Source organism: Micropterus salmoides, unplaced genomic scaffold (assembly GCF_014851395.1).
Source record: "Micropterus salmoides isolate LMB-PRFRI ecotype aquatic unplaced genomic scaffold, ASM1485139v1 Ms_hic_scaffold_8, whole genome shotgun sequence".
NCBI lineage: Eukaryota > Metazoa > Chordata > Actinopteri > Centrarchiformes > Centrarchidae > Micropterus > Micropterus salmoides.
In genome coordinates this window covers 19,085,696-19,105,150 of record NW_024044570.1, presented here as the reverse complement: position 1 = coordinate 19,105,150, position 19,455 = coordinate 19,085,696, and the positions used below count along the sequence as shown (strand labels likewise).

Sequence of the window (19,455 nt, the reverse complement as noted above, 5' to 3'; positions counted from 1 at the left end):
GAGCCACCCACAGTCTCCATTGTTGGGCAATGGGGTGGTAGGATGAAGGCATGGAGGAGAAAGGGCACAAGACCAGAGCATATACGTGTACTCTGTGCTGGAGAGCCGCAGCTGCTCTATTCAAGACGGGAAGCACAGGGAGGTTTGGGACTCTTCGACAGCAGCTGGTAACAGCTTCTTCAGCAGGTGGCTTGGCCTAATTATCAGGATAGAGATGCCAACAGGCTGCTTCCCCCCTTTTCTCCAGGAACAGGGGAGAAGCAGGCGCACAATATGCGGACGACTGTCCAAAACCATGCCAGCCAGCAATTAAAACGGACAACTGATTGTGCTGTAACTGAGGAAGAGAATCAGTGGGCAAGGCCGGATGTGGGAGGTGTTTTAAGGAGAAAAAAAAGTTGTAGCTTCTAACTTGCACTGGTAAAAGAGTCATAACTGGAAATCAGAATAAAGATATTAAGATTTATTTTTAAGCAAATCCCTAAAATAATCCAATTGATGCAATTAACTGTAGTCTAATGTTCATTAGCAGTTTCTATAATCTGAATCACTATCACATCAACTCATCACATCTGTACCCTTTCAAATCCCTTATTTAATCTAATTAAGTTTATCTTCAACAAAACAAAAACTAGACAGATGGTGTTGTCACCTGTCACCTGTTTTTTTGTTAAGGCATAAACACTACAGTTTTCAATGATAGCTAAATTAATGTTCATGTATCTCCAACATGAAAATAAGATGAGCAACATTAGATAACCTGACACTGAATTAACTTACTACTTACTTTTGCACACCTTCTTTGAGGGTTACTTAAATTACTTCGACAATGTGCATTAACTGGGAGATTCTGACAACCGACACTGGCATGTCTCCCCTGAGAGGACTCACTATTGAACCTCGAAAAAGCAGTCCATTTGTAATTAAAGAGTGGTCCATATGTCTAACAAACTACTTTGGACAGACTATAAACAGTTACAGCTGATGATTGCCATTTCAACAGGTGAAGATGACAGCGCCTGCTACCTGATGGTTTTGTTAAGATTAAGCAATCAAAAACTGAGCATTCATATGATACAACAACAAACTATTTGAGGTATGTCAGTGTTAATCAAGCTGCATTGTGGCAGGAAGAACTCAATTGTGATCAAATGGAGCAGACGATGGTTGGATCAGAGTAAAGCCAGCAAGAAACAGACTCACTTCGGTTTACACATTCAGCAAATAAAAGTTGACTGAATCAAACAGTTAATTATTATTGCTGACCACCTATTGATCAGAGTCCATTTAATTAGGCACTGTTATCCCTTACTCAGAATCAGTGATATGGGGATTAAGTGCTGAACATGCTCCTGAGTAATCCTAGAAAACCAGAGAGCAACCACTTACACACCACTCAATCAATGAGGGTCGGGATTTGCGGTAAGGCAACGAGTGCAACATGAATCTGTATTTCCTGAGCAAAGTCGTTGTCCAAGGTCAGGATTTGCACTTAACTGCTCAATTTTCAGAAAGACATGTTTACTTAACAGGTCATTATGTGTGTGCATTTTGTTTTTTAACTTCATGTGGTTTAAAGATCAGACAGAGCAGAGTGACAGCTGCATCCTCCACAGCAGGAGCAGAGGCAGGCCTGAGCATCTCAATCCAATAGCCCCCAACCCCCCAAAAAATAAAACAGCCTAACAAGAAGCCGTTTCTGGGGTAATGGCTTGCGGATGCTGCTGTGTTTATGATCTGTCTCCACCCACCTCTTATCCCCACACTCCCCCCCCCCACCCCCAATGGATGACAACAAAAAAAATCCCCTTTTTAATCAGCAGTGACAGAGCCTGACCCAGATTGCCTTGAGAAGGCTGCAGGGCGGCATGGTGAGGTTTACTGAGGCCACGGGGACTCATGATGGAGAGGAAAAGGTGCCACAAGCATGTTTTAGGCTAAAATACTAGCCACAATGCTACAAGATGGCACATGGAGCACCTTTCAGGCTGCACTGTTGCAGATAGCAGTCTGGTAGTGGGGGAAAAAAAGAAAATTGCTCATGGCAACAGTAAGAGACTTCAACATACAGCTCTGCAGGGTCTGGTGAGACGGCCTGGGGGTCTCATATATGTGATCCAACATTGATCCATTTCCTACCGAGGTCTGACCTATTTACTGGCTTCCAAACTCACACTATCTCTGTTCCCTCATGGTCCAGCTGAGGGATGAAACGTTCATCAGGCCGGAAAAGTTGTCCTCCATCAAATGTGGAATTTTACGAATGATCTTTAACCCCCTGGGGTCACCGAACGCGGCAGCGCATTCACTTGATGTTTCTATTAATATCTATGCGATAACACAGCATAGAAATATGGTACAGAAAGTCTGAATTTAAAAGACTTCCCCTCCGAGTCGTTATTAAAACACTGTAGTTTTCACTTAGTCAAAATGGAGAAGAGAGAGAAAAAGAAAGTACACAATTAGCAAAGTTCTTGCACAGATTTTGGAGAGCTGCTACGAGGATGACAGAGGAGTTTCAGAGTCTGATGGCTTTGATTTCAATGATAAAGAGGAATACCAAAATAATAGGGATCTATTTGAACATCGGTAAGTATTTATTTTACAAAAACTTTGTTTGCAATATCACAATAGTGCACTTCGCGCTAAGCTAAATGTGACTATCTTGGCTAAAAAATGCTTCTGCGCACAAAAATTTGTGTCATTAACTTTACTGTCCCTTGGTAAAGGTGTACTCTGTCTAAGAGTTACTTCCTTGTGTAAAGGTGAGCTTATCTTTGATAGATCAGAGTCTGAGAATATGGGCCAAACCCCAAAGAAAAAGGCACCCCCGGCCCAACTTAGTTTATTGCCAAGATGGTCTAATTTTGCTGTTTAATATAACTTTTACACCAAATTACCACAAATACATAAACAATGTCTGTCCTAAGGCATTAGTTAGAAAGTAGGGAAAATAGAACATATTAAAATTCTCCCAAACTACTGTATCAAGGCTAAAACTGGGATGACGCAGGACATGAAGGCAAAACCCACAAAGTGGGGATTCAAACTCAAGGAATGGCTACACAGTGGACGTTTCCAGCAGGTCTCAGCAGGTCATCGTCCTGTGCCTATTGCTGATGTCCGTAGCAGCAGGCCCCTGCGGGAATGCCATCATGGGTCGCAGGAGGTGCCAAAAGCCAAGGCCAGCGAAAGCGCACACCGTGCAAATGCAGGGAGTGTGATGCAGAAACTGTTTTGCAGCATGGCATGACAGTTGAAAAACTGAAACATGAAAATATGCACATTAAGTAAATATTGTCAATGTGTGTGTGTGTGTGTGTGTGTGGTGGTAAATATTGTAAATACTTTTCTGTGTGTTTTTTATAGTCATTGTAAATGTTTGGTTTGAAAAAGCAACCATTTGTATTGCTAATTTTTCATTCCATTAAGCTTGATATGCGGTGTGAAGTCATTATTCCTCTTCCTCTGTGACTCTACTTTCACTAAATGTAAGTCCCTCTTACATTTAGTGAAAATAGAGTCACAGACATCACCTGCACCCAAAAAAACAATAACATAAAATGTTATTCTAGACATTTATTATAAAATAATTTTGAACGGTCAGTAGTGTTAGACCAGTCTTGATTTTGCTCTTAGGTTAGCCTGAAAGGTTAGCAACCTCACCCTCAGTCTAACTTGAAACTAATGTTTCTTAGTTCTTCTGTATCTTTGCTTCATTGAACAATTAAGATGAAAATCGGTTCAGATATGTTCAGCTGCTTCCCTCTATGTTGTATGTAAGCTGTCAAAAACAAAACAAAATAGGGGATTTAGTGAAACCCTTGGGTGTTTACATTTGATCCAACCAGCCAGACAGCCAACAGACATGACTGTATAGCAAAACACGCATAGGGCATAATCACAGTGTCACAGCAATACTATCCCACAAAAACAGCAGATTGACTGGGGGAGGTGATTCACTCCAGACGAGCAGCCAGATGACGAATCCTTATGAGGCTACTACGCGGCCTGACACACAACATTAATCTACAAATGTAAAAATCAACCTTGTGCCAAGTCCCCACCCTTCTGAGGTTCATTTAACACTATCAGATACTTTTGCACACCCACCCTATCCGATTCACATCAGAGCAACGTGTAAACAAACAACTCTTCAATCATCTCGTCATTTGAAAACAGCGGCTATTAAAAAATCTAAACATTATAACAGTGGACAAATTTGCTCTGTATGTTTTGCCTCATCACCAGGCAGGACTGAGAGATGATCTCATTAGATTCAAGGAAGCACAGCAGATAATAAATTCCTATGCTCAAATGTAATGAAACTTTAAGTTCGGGCAGTCACTAATCAATCACAATTATGGCTGAAACGATTCATTGATTAAAAAAATACGTCAATTTGCATACATGTTGACGCGTTGCATTGAAGTGATTCCCTCCTAAAAAATGTAAAGTTGCAGCTAAAAGACATCGCCTTTGACCATCTAAAGTTTGGAAGTATTTGAGGCCCACAAACGTGGTGCTCTGGAAACCCATGAATTGGAAATGGTTTATCACAGGGGTACAACTGTTGTGCACTTACACTTCCAGCAAAAGCAAAATCGAAGCATAATGATCCCTTATCAAACGGTCTGTGTATTATATTATTCTATTACATAGCGCCTTTCTAGTCTTCTGACCATTCAAGGTGTTTTTACACTACGTCACATTCCCCCATTGATGGCAAAGGCTAAGGTGCCTTATCAGAACAGAAATTATCTTTCTTAACCAGGGACACTTCAACATACAGACTGGAGGAGCCAGGCAATCAAACTGCCGATTTTCCGGTTAGTGGCAACCAACGCTACCTCCTGAGCCACAGCAAAGTCAGCAAATTCTGTTTACTTTTTCTTGCCACACAAGCTTGATATATCAGTATTTTCTGTCAGCAGTAGCCCCTTAAATTGATTTTATCAATATTTCTTGTGGTCATATTATGCTCATTTTCAGGTCAATAATTTTATTTAGGGGTTGTACCAGAATGGTTTCATTTTCAAAAAACACCATATTTTTGTCATGCTGCACATTTCTCTTAATATAGAAGCTAAGAATCTCACTTCTATTCTTCCATTCTATTCTTTGTTTGGAAGTAAAGTACCTAGTTAAGGTATACTAGCCAATCAAGCAGAGTACGGTGGGTCCTGACAAGCCAGTATCCAGGGCTTCGGTTCCGCTGTACATGTTCCTGAACCAGTTTCGCAACCTAGACTGGAGCGAGACGTACCACACCAGCTGCTAGGCGAGCATTATGACGCATGTTACAAAGTGACTCAAACAGGTTACAGGTTTGGTGTGGACTTTTTCACTTTGCAAACCTATTGCATGCACAAAAAAGATTTATAACACAATAAGGTCAGACAGAAAGCGTTTTGCAGGTTCAAAAACGGGAGGTGCACAGCAATGCCTTTTTTGGTTGAATTTGGAAAGAGCAGTGTGCTGTGTTTTTTTATGTTGCTAGGCAATTACCAAATCAGCTGTCCTGTCAGTCTAATCAAAGATTATAACGTCAGCGATCTGTAATCTTTGGTTTGCCGCTAAGTAATAACTGTCATATTAGCAGAAACTTGATCACAACTCACAGGTCTGTGCTAAAAACATCTGCTTTAATAAAATAGACAAATGGAGGGCGCTCGCTCTGGCATTGTTTGAGCGTAAGGGGTGTGCCGCCGCCTCCGCCAAGCAAAAGTACTTCTTAAACCACACATCGATGAACCGCTGAAATAATCTATAGAAGCTTTGAATACTAAAATCATCGTTAGCTGCAGCCCTAGTCTCCGGACAAACCAAGCAACTGTAAACTTCCGTCACCACAACTGAGTCATTTGATTGGACAATGGAAAACGATAATGACTTGTTCACTCAGAGCGCTCGTTTGAGAACGCAAGGTGAAGAAATAAATCTATGTCATAACCATTTTAAGTTTGAAGTCCAGTTCAGGGTTGACATACAGTGTTTAAATAAATCTGTGTAAGTCCAGTATTTTTCTGATCATTTGACAAATTGGGTCAATTATTATTGTTAATATCATCATAACACAGCAGTAATGTGGAAATTAGCCAATTTTAAACTATGGCTCTATGATCATTATTCTAATGTGCTTTGTGTCTTTTTTAGGTTGATGACTGAATAAAATACTTAATTGTAAATGAGACAAGTTTTTGTAGTTTCAAGTGAAAAAAAATTGTCTTTAGAATAATCAAATAATTAGTTGTTACATTAATTCACTAATCGAAAAAATAATCGTTAGACTAATCAGTTTTTAAAATAATCATTAGGTGCAGCCCTAATCACAATGAACTGTGAAGTGTGCAGTCTGCTGAGCATTGTGTCAGCTCAGTTCCTTTCTGACTCCTTTGCTGATTAGCTTTGAGAGAGCAGCAGCATGTTGTTGACCAGTTGGATATGAGATAATCTGATGTTCAGTGCCCTCTCTACCCTCTAGGAACCGCCCAAAGTAACTGAGCAGGGAGGCAGCCGCTGCGTCCGGCCTGCAGCATAAATGTCTGGGTCATTCAGCTCGTAGCACTGTTGAGCATCCTGTCACACATGGTGCACAACGTTCATTACAGTGATGCATAGGAGTAGAGGCTGGCAGATGAACGTTTACTGCAACGCCGTTTATCATCTTGAGATAAAACAAACTGGTGTTGCTAGGCAAACTCAGCATGCAGCTTATGGCAGGGACGGAAAAACCCATTTAGAATCTAATCCTTCAAGATGACATTAACATACGCTGAGTTTAAGTAGCTTATATAAACGCCCTACTGCAGCAACTGTTTGGAGTCAGAGCATTTTAGTAGGAATGTTGACAAGTCTCTCGAGGATCCCTCTGTCACTGCAACTACTGCAATTGGTTTTCCTAACAAACCTGAAGCTAAATTTATCCCTGCAGCGCTGAAGTGAACACAAAATGATGAAATACATTATCAGAAAAATGCTGGAATATATAGGTTTCAAAAAATACTCAGTAGCTGTGGTTAAAGACTGAGCTAAAATACAAACCAGTGGTCGGCAGCAGAGATATGAAAGGCTTTTCTTTTTTTTTCTTTTGCTTTCCAGGTACAAGCACTTATCTTGTCTAAGGCCACAACGGGAAAAAAGGACCTTTGGTTTCCCCACAGCTAGTCTGTCACTCCTAGTTTGGAAGTTTGGCTGTGTGAGCGAGAGAGAGAGAGAGAGAGAGAGAGCACGTCTGCTACAGTCACTCTGACAGACTTGTGTTCTCCAATAAAACCCAGAGGTACTTCATACATCTCGGATGTTGCGTTGCTACAGCGACTGCTGTCTCATTTGTGCATGAAATTGTAAAATCCAACTGAAATCACAATTAGCCACCCCTTTAATTGGCACTGACATTAATAGTGCCTACAACCTAATGACTGGTGATACCCTGACTTCTCCTCTAACGCCTTGACTTTGTCCAGCCCTTTGGTTTATGATCAAAAACCTGCATAATATTAATGACATTCCCATCAGCCTGGGCTGTTTATTGGTGTTAGCAAATGTTACCATGTTAACACGCTAAACTAAGATGATAAACATTACCTGCTAAAAATCAGCATGTAAGAGGTGAGTATGTTAGCATGCTGATGTTAGCATTTAGCTTGAAGCACTACACAGCGCCTCAGCACAGTCTCACAAAGCGTGCAAGGCATGGCTGTAGTGAGCACAGGACATGTAGCTTACATAACACGTACAGTAAGAATGCTTTAGCAGAAATAACATGCAATTTAGACTTTCTGACAACTTCAGTGAGACTGTGTCACTTTTGCCAGTAAAAGAAGCTGCTTTGGAAAAATTATTTATATATATTATGCAACAAGAAAGGTCCACAAATCCAAATCTGTGGGATTTTGCATAAAAAGGCATGACACTGATAAATTAAGTAATGTCATCCTTTCAGTCTCCCCCATTTATGTACTGTACCACAGGAACTACATAGTGTTCATTATAGTTTAATGAAGAAATCGCAGGCTGTTTAAAAGCTTCTGAAACCTGGAGAGGCAGCTGGGTGGAGTTTGTGCTATATGATACACGATATCAGCTCTAAACCCTTCCCTGTGTGTCCTGGTCAGTATATTTATGCAGTCAGGGGCTCTGTGGGAAGCGCCAGAATTAGCAATGGATAGTGAAAGGTCATAGAGCAGTGGGAATAGAGATCCTGTTGACGCAATCTGTCCAATCACATTTATTTCCTTTGGCCAGAGACGAGTGCCTACGTCTAGACTCAGGAAACAAACCAAAACAACACAATCCCATGAAATACATGTGTTTATGTTATGCTTTTAGAGTTTGATGGTGGTGGTGATGGCATTTAAACCGGGTTCTTGAGAGTACTGAAGTATTTCCTTTTAAGAGGAACATGTACCACTTCAGTGTAGTCATAGAAAATCTTAACAATGACAGCAAACATATCTTTACCAGACAGAGACATTGCTTGAGTGTGTTTTACAGCTGTTTAAACACCAGTAAGCTGTGTCTGCTGCAGTATACACAGTGAAAACAGACAGTCTGAGCCTCTGGAGGAGTTGTTTTTCACAGGCCTATATGGTATGCATGTGCGTCCCAGCCCACACAGACCCACCTCATGGCTGGCTGGTTGGCATTCCTGCCTCACTCTGTAATTATGGCTCTTCTCCAGGCCTCTCGGCTCTGATCTCCCCACAGCGTCATACTCTTAAAGGGTGGGACTTGCCTCTGCCAAAGGCACACATTTTTCACCTGGCCATTTAGCCCAGGCTCTAATTTTAACAATTACACATCACTAGGTGAAAATGTGCTACGACAACAGCTGCAAAGTACAGTTGCTGTGGGGAGAGAAAAGTAGCTTCATTTACACTTTGTGTCACGTATTATGATGTTTTTCACCTTAAGCTGAACTTAAAATAATGTGATATCACACCAAGTGAATTAAAGTACTGCAGTGAAGTTAAATACTTTCCTTTAAACCCTGTCTCGTGAAGAAGTTTCAACACTTTTGTTACTTAATATGTGTGAAAATTAGAGCACAATTTCGGCACATCTGTCTGGAGCTGTTACTAGACACACGTGTCAAGTTTCTGGTCTCAGATTCGAAAGGTGTTTTCTATTCTAATTTCTCTCTAACGACTTTTTCAAACCACACCAAAATTCCCCCTTAAACCTTCTGCAAAACCTCTCTACAGAGACAAAATAAAACCAGTTAGATGATGGATTGATTCACTTTTCTCTTTATAAAATCCCACAACAAAGCGACATTTATCTTACCTTAAATTAGATAATCTTGTGATGTTGTGGGACTTAGTCCCAGGTGTGTTTACAGTGACGTAAAAATAAAATACTGTATAAGACTTAAGCTAAAGCCAAAGCCTGTGCAAAACCTACAGGAAATAAGCAAATATTTGACATACAATGCTTAGTCAATGAGTGTTTCGAAACAAAACTTTGTCACTGCTGTAGCAACTTGTTGACGTAAACGGATGAACAATCAAAATACATAATCAGTATGTGAAAGGAAATCTCACAGAATTGCAGACAATCTACTCCATTCATGCAGCTGGGGGCACATGACATGCCTGCAGCAGAAGGATTAGCACGATCAGCTGAGAGCTACTCAATACCACATTGTTCCTCAGTGCTCACTGCTTGTTTTTGCTCCAACTCTCCTTGCAGCTTATCAGAGGAGGACAGGACCAAGCCCCCAATCCCCCCCTCCACGCCTGCCAAACTTCAATCACTTAAAGAACACTTCCCACCGTAAACTGGTAAGAAGCCACTACGGTGGTACGTAAATGTCAAAGCCTTTTGTGGTACTTTTTCAGACTCTTCATTGTTCCAAATAAAGCTTGAGGTGCTTTTTGTAAAAACCCTCATGTTCAGGACAAATAAACAACAGCAATTAAGAAAATCAGCTTTGGGCTTGAGATTACTGCGCACACTGCTGCCTTTGTTCGCAGGTCACATCTGTATTTGGGTGACAAAAGGCAGCCGTGCTGCTGTGTGAATGCATCAGAAAAGGGTGAGTGCCAGCCTGAACTCATCCTCTATTCAGGTCCTCATTGTCTCTGCGTCACACTGATAACAAACAGCACCCACTGCGCAGACATATCTCATCTACTCCATCAAAGGCCGATGTGGAAGTCTGGGCAACAAACAGGCAGGTCCCCGTCAAAACAAGGAAACATGCTATTGCATGGATTTGTGTCGGTGGTTCGTGGGTAACTTCTCTGTTCGAACAACATTAAAGCAAAACTGTTTACCATGTAGTAACACCAGCCTCTGAAAGTTTTAACTTTAATGCAACAGTCTGAATTTTAGGAAAAAATACATATTTGTTTTCATGCCAAAAGTTAGATGAGATGACTGATACCCTACATACCCTTATGTCTGTATGATAAATATGTAGCAGGTAGCCAGCAGCCAGTTAGCTTAGCTTAGCATAAAGACTGATCCGGGCAAAGAAATAGTCCAGCACCTGAAGCCCCGTAAAATTTGTATGGATTAAACACATTATATTAGTAGCTTTAGACAGAGCCATGCTAGTTGTTTCCTACTTTGTCCAGTCTTTGTGCTAAGCTAAGCTAAGCTAAAAGACTGCTTGCTCCAGCTACATATTTACCATATACACATGAGAGTAGCATCAATCTCTCTACAAAAATGGGAATAAGTATATCTCCCAAGATCTCAAACTTCCTTTAACATCTACTGGTTTTCTATATGTGGAATAAATGTTTATTACTACAGTAACATATGTCACTGGGCAGTTATTCCTGTAAATTTTTTGGCATGAGTTCACAAAAAAAATGCTACAGAAGTGAAAATCCCTGCAAGTACTAAAGTTACCTTCTGTATACCAAAATAGCAAAATATACATATCACAGCAAATACATATCCCTAAACAGCCATTGTACATTCACCACTTTGCGCAGAAAGCACTTTGAATGTACCTTTAAACCTCAAACAGCCACATCAGCAGCATCTTGCCTTTGAGAGGGGATTTAACAAAGAAGAGACATTTAACCCATATCTGGCCTCTTTGCCGCTGAAACTGCTGTTATGGAGATTAAAAAAGCTCCAAGATCTGCTCACCTGGCCACAAATGAAATGGCCTGTGTTTGGAACAAAGGGAAATGATGTGTGGCAGAAGAGTGCACGTACATCCTGTGTTGACTCAAACTATGCAAACATCGCAGCTGATGGCGATGAACAAACACGTTCATGGTTGACTTTCTGCTGCACCAGTTTTAGTTGCCTTCAGTGTGCTGCAGCAGGTAGATTTTTAATTCCCAGTGTGATAATTATCTGTTTCTGTCAGTAATGTGTTGAGTAATTTCATTCAGCCAAAGATTCTCAAACCTTCCTTCAACAGTAACTTTTGACTTTTACTTTGTTTTCCCAACATATTAGGTACAATCTGGATTTTTTAACACATTTTGTTATAGTTTTATGAATACGACTCACCTATATAGAGTGATGAGTCTTTCTTCTTCACGTGATCATCAATATAGGACACCCCCAGGGGCTGCACCGGTGTGGCTCCGATCCCCAGCAGGACCTGGGCTCCAATCAGCAGCAGATACATCATGTTGGTGTTGGCCTTGTTGGCGCACAATGTGTCCTCAGACAGCTGGGCGTCCACGCTGCTGGTGTTAGAGCAAACATCCCGACCCATGTCAGTCCTCCACGTTTCCCCTATCTCATACTGATTTGTTAAAACTCAGGCAGAGCTGATAGAAGGGCACCGAGCGCCATGACAATGCCCCCGCAGCCGATCAGACGGGGCCGATGTGCTTTGGCCCCAAAGTAGCTCACAAACAGGATCAGTGCCAGGTTGCCTATTTCGAAGCTGCTGGCTATCACTCCTACGTCAGCACTTTGCAGGTTGAACCGCCGCTCCAGGGTGGTCAGGACACTCACCTGAAAACAAAAGTGGGACACCAAATCAAACCAGAGTCATGGGAATGATGCTGAATGAAGCACAAATTTAGCATTAATACAAAACCAGGGATGTGAGAATCTAATGTCACCCACCATCTGTGGCATAAGATTAAGATCCAATCATAATGTGGGCAGTTTGGAGATAACACTTGATAATAACAGGTCTAAATGCAAAGGCCAATACACAGACCACATATTAATACCAGGTGTACATGGGGTTTTGGACATGCTCTTGGAGAAATCATGTGTGTTTTCATCATCAGTCCTGCTGTTTTAAACTGCAACTTTCCTTTGGAAACTAACTACCAAGCTGTTCAGATGTTCCACACCGTGGCTCCTCCCTGGAAACAGGCCTCTGTTTCTGATTAGCCGGGCACAGCAACATTTACTCATCACAAGCTTCTCTCTGTTTCACCAGCTGCCCTCCACACAAGAGTCAGGGCCTACCAGTAACTTCCAGCTGAAGCAAACGCAGCCAAACAGTTGTTTGGTTTTTTGTTTGTTAACTGTAGTCGTCAGCGGTCAGCAATTAAATAATGTAAAGACAATATCTCTTTTCAGGCATCGAGTACATGAACTTTGTTAGACACCAAGTTCATCATGATGTTTGAAAGTAAAGACTTTGTGATGAATCTGCAGTGTTAGGATGCGTGATGTTGCTTGTGATATGTGGGAACAGTCTCTCTGTGCCATGTGAACTACGCTGTCACATTTAAACAGTTCTCAAGCTATTTTCAGATCGGTCCCAAACTGTCCTTGAAAGGGCATCACAATTTTCCATTTCCCTACTGGCTCTGTTAAAGAGTTTTGAATGAGCCCTTGCCAAAAGGGTTTTGCCAACACAAACATCCCATTCTCAATATAGTGATTTTGCTGTCAGATGAATCAACTTGTGGTTTTGTTGTTGGAAAATGTTCCCATCAAATGCTTAATTAAACCAATTTAATGTACACAGTTGCTTTGGATTGTATCAGAATGTGTTTTAACTAGGAAGTGTTCTGGGGCCAAATGAGAAATTCAACAATCAAAAGTCTCTTTTTTCTCATGCAACTACATTTGAACTTAACCTTTAATTTGGCAGCAAGTATTGCAATTTCCTACATATAAAACCTCATTAGTAACAGAGGTCCTTCTGTTGGAAGAATGTAGATAAAACACTGTTCATGCTTTCAAAACCACATTTAAAACATCATCGAGCACCACAATGTTCTTGAATATATGTTGTCTTCCCAGTGTCTTCTTCGTCTCTTAAACAGCCATATAGAGTATAACACATATCTATATACAAAATATGTAGATATGCATAATGAACAGGACAGTTGTTTTATGTTTTTGCTAGCTGACTTTTTTTTTCTATAATGAAGGAGAGAAGTACCCTTAAGTATCTGTTACAGCTGTGATTAAATTATTAAATTAGGATCTGTTTCTAAAAATGCTGTCCAAACATCTGTCAACCTGATTACACCCTTTGCTTTTACCACTGTTCTCTATACTCTGTCCCTTGAGACAAGATATCGAGCAGTAGAGAAAATTGTCCTTCCCTGCAAAAACTAACACTTAATAGCCTGTTTGCTTTGTCATTACAATTTCTAAACAAAGCCGTCCTCTGTGGCTTTTTAGGAAGCAGAACTGACAGCAGGTTGTTCTTGCAGCTGCTCTGAACACAACTGCAGCGACTCCTTCACTACACATCAAAGCATGGGGAGGATGATTGTTGGGAGTTGTTCGTGCCACAGTCCTTTGGTGAGTTGAGCGGAAAAGAAAACTTAAGCATGACTCATAACCTCTCTGCCCCTTGGGTGACTCTTTCCCACAAATACAAACATACTGGACGGGCTGCATTTTCGCCTGGCTAGCTGTGCCTGGCCGGGACATAATCACAACGTTGTCTCATTCAGTTTTTACAGATCAACAACCTGTTGACGCTGTAGATTTAGCTCTACACAGTCAGTAACACTGCAAGAAAGTACAGCAGAGCGAGCAAAGCCATCATCCAATGCAAACCCATCCCTCGCCTGAGCGAGCTGCGTGACAGCTTCTGCTCTCGGCTCAGCAGTGGAAACACTCTGGGTGAATTAAGCCAGGTTCAACATGTTTGTCCACTTCCACTCGGACTCAAACAGGCAACCTTCCAGGAGGATTAAACCCAGAATAATATCGGAAAAATCGAGTGGATGGCGTACTGGTCAGTGGTCTCAGCCACATTTTCTCAGACTGTGGAAATGTTTGTCAGTTGCATGGCAACAAAACAAACCTCGTCACGCTGTGTGACATCCCATCACCTAAAAGAAGAACGAGTCTTGTCTGAGCACAAGGAATCCCAACTTCCACAGACTTTCTTTTCCCCCAGGATGTACTGACAGCGTCTGTATTATCAGCCAGCAGGGAAAAAAGCAGCTCAATGCTGACATTCACATTCGGCACATTAAGGTTTAGCAGTGACGTGAAAGTGCTGAAATAGTGCTATTTATGAAGGCACAGCAGCTGTTTCTAACTGAAACCTCAGCTATTTCGAATCATTCCCTCTCGGTTTTATGGGGTGTAACCTACTGGAGGTTGTCTAAAGGTACTTTAACTGCTCTGAATAAGCTATTTTAAAGACTTGTTTGATTGATGTCTGAAAGTAGCTACATCTAGTAGCCTATTAGCCATCTGTATATAGCATATGTCATACTACTTCTATTCTTATTTTTTGAGCACATGAGCAAAGTTCACAGATTTGTTTTGTTTTTGTTCATGCATGTGTGTGCCAGAAAAATGTCCCACATGCTGCAGATTTTTTTTAAACTACCTATTTATTGATCATTTATACCAAATTGCGGACTGTTTGTATTTAAAAGGGTTTTTTTAACTTTTAACACTTTCTCGAGGGCACCTGACGTCAGCTACTCTGTTAATGGCTACACCTGCACTCAATTTAATGAAAAAGACCCAAGACTGTCACACCAACAATAAATTACCTGGGTGATGTATGTTTTTGTTTATATCTGTATTTTAACCTGAAATAAAACTGAATAATTTGACATCTCATCTTAAATTCAATAAATTAATAAATTAAATGAGGGAAAAAAGCGACATCTGAACAAATACATGCATTTTATTTTAACACAGCTTTTAATGATGATATTTAATACAGTTTGAAAATATTCTGTTGAATAATTTGGGCTTTTCCTTCTGTGACGGACCACCGTAACTACGGTTGAGTATGTGCTGTGACTGCCATACCAACGAGCCTGGCTCTTTGGCTTGGCGGTCAAGTTGCATGTTTGGTACCCTGTAGACCCGGGTTTGAATCTGGGTGGGGTGACTGCTCTTGCCTTTCCGTCATACCTTCCTTCCAACACTCACAACCACAGTTTGACAGGTTTACTCAGCTGAGACGAACACAGTTCAGGTTCACATGTTGGTTACACTTTGCAGCTCAAGCTCTGAAGCGTCAGATTTGGTTCTTATTAGGGAGGTGTTACTACAACCAACAGAGCTTAGACCCTCAGGTGCTGCATACACAGAAGCTACAATATATCATATATCACAGTAAACTGAGCACCTCTGAGTTTTAGACTTCAGGTCAGACATAAAAGACACTTGAAGACATCACATTGGACTCTGGGAAGTAGAGGCTGGCATTGTCATTATTTTTTTTTTTCATTTCTAGACAAAACAATTAATGGAAATAATGGTCAGATTAACCAATAATGTAAAAAACCATTAGTTGCAGGCAGCCCTTCTGTCCATTGGACCAAGTAACCAACTGCTGAAAACAGCCGTAATAATGAAATTATTTACGTTTGACTTAAATTTTTGTTAACAATAGGTCATTATATCACTCCTATCACTTACACAAAAACTGTAAAAATAGCAAAGGGAATTTCTGAGAACTGATAAAACCCCAAAATAAATTAGGGGACAAAGAAATCATACTCAAATCTGTATGTCTGTGGTATTTGCCTAGGTGTGGGTTGACTTTCGGTTCACTTGCAGCCAGGCTGTTAAGGCGGGACACCAAGCATGAAGTGTCTTCTACTGTAAGCGGCTCACAGAAAGCAAGGGGACCATGATAGTTGAGTTCTGCACCTTCAATGCCAGCAAACGCTCTTTAGTCCTGTCATCCAATCAGAGAAAGTAGCTCATGCAGGTCAACACCAGTTCACCAGATCCTCACTGGCACCAAATGTCCTGCCCCTGTAAATGAGCTCTGGTGTGTTGATGAAACAGAAGCAGGGCAGAAAGCCTCATGTGTTTGTGCAAGTAACTGATTCCAAACATCACCTGAAGGTTTAGTGTGTGGACAGCTGTCCAAACTGATGTGCCATAAAAACAAAAGCAGAACAACTGCATTGTCTGTTTTTTTTTATACCAAAAATAGATAATAAAGAGGAAGACTTTCGTCAGTAACGGACTCTGCTCTGTCGCTGCTCTGAGCTGCAGGATGCCTGATGCTCAGCAGGTCCACTAACAGAGCAGATAAGATGTTCCACTCCAAATATGGCCAAGGCATTTGGGGGTTTAGTCTATTAATTGCGACTGAGCTAAAGAAACAGTGTGATTGCTGGAGAATGCACATTGCTAATGTCAAAACTAAATGTTCAGCGGTTGCCTGAGGCTGTGGAGCTCCTCTGGGACGCTTTGAGGAACATTCTGGAGCACTTCTGAGAGCTTTGTCCCACAAATTCACTGCAACACATCATACACTTTTTGAGGTTGTGTAAGACGTCATGCATGGAACCTTTTTTATAGCCTATATACTGATCTGATTTGTTAACAGTGCCTGTGATAGTAAAAGTGAAAGGTTCAGTAACTAAATAAGAGGGATGGGAGGGCAAAAAAAAACAGCCAATTGCTGCTTTCCTTAACAGATAAGACTATTATCATTACTACTAACCAGAGCTTTAAGGTCCCCCTGTGGTTGCATTGGATGATTAAAATAGGATTTGAATAGTTAGACATAATAGTAAACAAGCAACAGGATATTTTCCCACAACTATAACAAACAAGCAACATTTGAAATCTGTCCTGCAGGCTGTACTTTACAGGAGATAGATTTTTGTGGCCTGTCTTACCCCTGCTGCTCGTTATTTAGTCCCATGCATGTAAAAACAGTAAAACCACCAAAATGCAGTTCACAGTGCAGTTCTCAGTTCACAGTGTGTGAGTCCTGCATGAGCTCGTGTTGTGTTGCACTAACTCACCAGGTATGCTCCGACGGTGCCCTGTGCCAACATGAGGGCGCATTCCGATATCAAAAATATCTTGATATTTGAGAAGCATGAGGAGTTTTTGCGGAGGCCGTCTCCCTCCAGCATGTCAACGCCGCTCCGGTCAGAGTCCCGGTGCTTCTTCACCTGCATCCTCTCCTTAATTCCCCGCACACGGCACTGCGAGAGACCGAAACACACACACACAAACACGCACACTCACACGATGATGACCGCAGGAAGACACTGGCTGGTGCAGTGTTTCGGTTTTCGCGAAGACTACATTCGCGGTGCTCCCTGTCGCTGTTTTAGTGATTTCTCTTCATACATCTGGAAAGCTAAGAAACACACATCCAAACTCCGCGGGGCTCTGCCGGTGTTCTGCGCCTAAACATTGCCTCCTTGTCGACGCGCAAGAACATGTGAACTCCGTGAAGGTGTTTGCAAAGGCACAAGTGAAACACGGGTGCGCATGCTTCCGTCGCGGGTTTTGTGTGGGTTTCAGCTTAAGTCTCTGGTGACAGACTTCTTCTCCTTCTTCTTTTCCTCCTCTAACTCCTGCTGCTCCGGACTGTAATGGTCCTTCACGCACAATGACTGCTCCGCTCCGTTGTGTCTGCGCTCCCGCCTCTCTATCTCTACTACTCTCCTCCTCTGTAAGCACACGCACGGCCCTAGGGGCGCTGTGCAGCTGCATCACAATTCTGCTCAACTTGCCTCTGACTTGAAAAATCACTACTACAGTAGTCCTGTGGGGCCCCGCGTCTGTGTGTGGTACCTCACAGCGAGTGTAAAGTGAGTCACATTTTCTGACAGGGATTATGTCTGTGGTGCTGTTTGGGAATTTTGTGGAGTCTCAGAGCTGCAATAGAGGATTATTTTAGAGCTGAAACTAGCCGAGGCTAGTCCATAAATCCACCAGTCAATCAACAGAAAACTATTTGGCAACTACTGTAATAGTCCATTAATCGGGTAAGTAATTTATCAAGGAAATACGACAAGCATTCTCTTGTTCATGCTCCTCCAATGAAATAATTTGCAGCTTTCTTGTGTTTTATGCATTGTAAACTCAATATCTTTGGATTTTAGAAGGTTGTTCAGAAAAAATAAACCATTTTATGGCTTCTCTTTGGGGTCCAGGACATTGTGATGGGCACTATCCAGCAAACATTTCACTGCTGCAATAATACTTCAGTCATGAAATACTGCATTAGCCTGTTCCTGCTCCGGTTGACACCCTGGAAACGAAATTAAATGAAAAGTCTTTCTTTATGAGTCAAACATTATGACATAGGAGAATCACTTGTGTGACTTGTTGTGTAAAGCATTAAGTTAGCTTGGCTACGCCAGCCTAAAGTTGCATAAACAGGTATCTATAACACTGTTAGGGTATGAATTTATAGTGAAAAACATTTTTAAAAGTCTGGTTCTGTGGTTTAGGTGAAACTTGACATAATTTCAACCTGTTTGACATGAGAGGGTGTGCATTAGACCTGCCATCAACCCCGATGTCGATGAAATGTTTTCTCAATCAATCATTTGGTCTATAAAATGTCAGCAAAATGTGCAAGTATAGAGCTTCAGATGTTTGGTTTCATTCGACCAACAGTCCAAAACACAAAGAGGTCCAATTTACTATTGTAGATAAAGACAAAAGAAAACCTGATGACCTTGTTACGTTATCAATACTCTTGATGGTTCTAGGGTCAGTGGACCTCTAACTTTCTGAAACAAGCTACACTTCAGGTTTGTTAGTCTGCCTGCTTCTCCTTTTTCCAGTCTTTATGCTAAGCTGAACAGCTGTTGGCTGTAGCTTCCTTTTTACCATACAGACATGAGAGCTGTATCAAACTTCTGATCTAACTTTTTGCAAGAAAGTGAATGAGTGTACTTTAAACAACAAATCAATTATCAAAAGAGTTGCAGATTAAATATTTCACTCTACTAATCGATTAAATCGACTAATCATTGCGTCTCTTGCTCTTTAACAATGCTTTTGTGAAGTTATAGCAGATGCTGTGATGTTTGCACAGTATGTTTCCAACATTTATTATTGGATTATCATGTTGTCAGCATGTCTGGGATGAGGTATGTGGCTATGAAGTAATGAAACCCCATAATGTGATGATGATGGGGTGGGACTTACAAGATGATTAACACATGTTGTGTAAGGGCTGTGAGGGTTTTCCACACCGCTGCTTGCTCAGTTTTAGAGAACAGCAGCAGCAGCATGAGGACATGTAAAGGTCAAGGAGATGAGCTGGTAATTGATGAACAGTGAAACGTGTTTTTGAAGTGAACA

The 19,455-nt window shown here is 41.3% G+C and overlaps 1 protein-coding gene across 1 annotated transcript in view; it reads right to left on the bottom strand.

Annotated features, from left to right (window-relative positions):
• Positions 1–17,792, bottom strand: part of slco3a1 (solute carrier organic anion transporter family, member 3A1) — a 34,731-nt gene extending 16,939 nt beyond the window's left edge. The window contains 3 exon segments of the mRNA XM_038705906.1: positions 11,482–11,733; positions 11,736–11,937; positions 17,148–17,792. Coding sequence (XP_038561834.1) covers positions 11,482–11,733; positions 11,736–11,937; positions 17,148–17,306 — 613 coding nt within the window. The 5' untranslated portion in view covers positions 17,307–17,792.
• Between the last annotated feature and the right edge of the window lie 1,663 nt (positions 17,793–19,455).